General features: G+C 52.7%; 1 protein-coding gene across 2 annotated transcripts in view; it reads left to right on the top strand.

Moving 5' to 3' along the window:
• DDX54 (DEAD-box helicase 54) overlaps positions 1–2684 on the top strand; it is a 15258-nt gene that overhangs the window by 2455 nt on the left and 10119 nt on the right. For both annotated transcript variants that reach the window (XM_019539333.1, XM_019539332.1), the window contains exons 5-6: positions 902–951; positions 1537–1578. In XM_019539333.1, the coding sequence (XP_019394878.1) occupies positions 902–951; positions 1537–1578 (92 nt within the window). The remainder of the gene's footprint in view (positions 1–901; positions 952–1536; positions 1579–2684) is intronic.

Genomic DNA, 2684 nt, shown 5'->3' with positions numbered 1-2684 from the left:
GCGCTACTTCACGGTCAGGGTGGCTAGGATCTGGAACCAACTTCCAAGAGAAGTGGTGCAGGCTCCTACCCTGGGGTTTTTAAGAGGAGGTTGGATGAACACCTTGCTGGGGTCATATGACCCCAGTATTATTTCCTGCTATGGCAGGGGGTCGGACTAGATGATCTACTCGGGTCCCTTCCGACCCTAGAAACTATGAAACTATGAATACTTGTCTAGGATCGTTAAACAGGGATGATCCTGTCTGGAGCAGAGGATTGGACTGGCCAGCCTGAACATGAGGTCCCTTCTAGGGAACTTCTCTTTCAGTTGTATGGGCATGTAAGAACCTGAATAAGGTAGAACTAAATTTAAAAAAAAGAAAGTGGGAGCCACTTTTATGAGCAGGGTATTGGGCAACTATCTGAGATTAAGAGGGAATTTGTCCTTGTTGGCCAGATATTCTGTAATTGTCCATTCTCTGACCCCCTTGCAACATCCCTTTTGAAACATCAGGTGCTGGCTGCTTTCAGAGTTCACTCACTTAACAAGGATCCCGAAGGCCCATCTTTCCTTAGCCTTGCTGGTTAAGCAGGGCTTGGCTGCTGCTGCCATTTCTCTTGAGCACATCCTGGAGTTGCTGTGTGGGCATCCCGTGAGTGACAGGGAGTATATTTGACCTCTGTGGCAGCCAAGGTTAAAGCCAGACCAGCCGGTGCTCTGAGAGAGCAGATGGATCTAAGAGTAAGAGGAACAAGACCAGAGGGAGACTATAGGCAGCTTGATTGCAGTTACAGTCAAGCCCCTGCACCCTGGGGACCTCAGCATTTGAAGATGTTTCATGGTCTTGGAGAGGAGTAGGAGCAATAGGTGGTTTGATATCGGACTGGGCTTTAATTCTCTTTTGCTTCTTGTCCTGCAGCTGGGCAAATTCACAGGCCTGAAGACTGCGCTGATTCTGGGAGGAGACAAGTAAGTCCATCATACTGCAACCGAACTAATAGCCCTGGTGAAACTGCCCAGGCACTGGTGTGGCCAAGAGATGCCTGCAAACACTTAACCCAATGTTTCTGCTAAGACTTACTCAAGCTGTAATAGAAACTTGTAAAAAGTTGGGCCTGGCTCAATTCTAGCAACGCATTGACCTGGGCTAAGGGTACAGTGTGTCTAGAGAACTAGCAGCTGGCTCTGAACTGGTATCTGATATCCCCTGCATGTAGGGTGAACTTCCCCCCCAGCCTTGATCTTATTTACATGTGTACAAACACACGAGGGTGAGAACCCCTGCAGGCTGGGGCAGGGGGAGTATTCTGCTGGGCAAAGTGTCACTTTCTGCTGAGCCTGTTCCTTCCAAGTGATCCCTGAAAGTCTGACTCCAGGCTTGCAGCAATCTGTCCTTAACCTGTACCATAGAACTGAGGATGCAAGGCTCCATGCAGTGTAGTACACAGCCTCCAAGTGATGCAGAGCTGGGTGCCCCTTTCTTGCCCAAGTGTGGAGTCCTGGGGCCGTGGTGCATTCTGCTGGCCATTATTATCCACCCCCTTCTTCCCGCAGGATGGAAGAGCAGTTTGCAGCTCTGCATGAGAATCCCGACATGTAAGTTGGAACAACAAGTGTGGGTACTGTGTTCTCTAGATGTGCTGGCAGGAAAGGGTGGCACAGGCTGGCATTGAACTCTGACTGGGACTTTCCCCAGTTTGGGAGTGCTGAGCTGTGAGAGACATGTCTGCCACCCACATGCACTTCTGTGACCTCCCTTGCTACTGCATCTTCCTCAGGAACTTACCTGGAGTGAGTGAGGCAAAGGGGAGACTCAGCTTGGGCTATTGCCATGTGTCCACCTGCCTCAGGGCTCTTCCCAGAAGTGTGGCCTTGACCTTGGCCCTTGAGAGCCCTAGTTACAGACTCTGAGCCCATTGTGGAAGGTGCACAACAGGCTCCAAGAGTCGGTGTGTCCTGGGCATGACTTCATTCAACCTGGTGTGGGCAGAGATGCGCAGTGGAAGCCAGAGAAGTTATGCACTCACTTTACAGGCCATCTGTCAGAGCTGCCCACTAGGCTACTAGCAGATAGTATTCGATTCAGTGATTCGATTTGGTGATTGGAATCACTACCCTGAATTGATTCGACCAAATCACCCAGGCCCATCCCCCACCCACTCTTCCAGCCCTGGCAATGGCTTCCCTACTGCCCCCCAGTTCCCGGTGGGGGGGAAGGGAGGAGGCCTGACTCGGCAGGTGCTGCCAGCTGGGGGGGTGATCCCCACTGCCCTGTGCTGAATGGGGGGGCTCTGCACAAGCCCCCGGACCTTCTCCCCCATGGCTGCTCCACCCACTGCAGTTCCGGCTCTTTAAGAAAAAAACAAACTGAGAACCCCCTCATACCTTCCTGCTGGTGGGGGGTGGGGGAGGAGAATCCCCACTGCCCCACACCACATGGGAGGCTCTGCACGAGACCCCTTAGGCTGCTGCAGGAGTGGTGAGTCCTGGGGTTTTTTCTTTTCTTTTATTCTTAAAGGGCCAGAGCTGGCCTGGGCAGGGCAGCTGGGGGAGCAAGGGGAGGGGTCAGGGGGCTCATGGCAAAGCCTCACATGCAGTGGGGGGAGCAGGGATCACCATCCCTGTCCAGCAGCACCTGGTGAGTAAGGGCTCTTTTTTTTTTTAAAGCACCAGGAGCTAGTGCAGGCGGGGCAGCTGTGTGT

The sequence above is a fragment of the Crocodylus porosus genome, unplaced genomic scaffold, assembly GCF_001723895.1.
Source record: "Crocodylus porosus isolate Cpor-Errol unplaced genomic scaffold, CroPor_comp1, whole genome shotgun sequence".
NCBI classification, from domain to species: domain Eukaryota; kingdom Metazoa; phylum Chordata; order Crocodylia; family Crocodylidae; genus Crocodylus; species Crocodylus porosus.
This window is presented reverse-complemented; position numbering and strand designations above follow the sequence as displayed.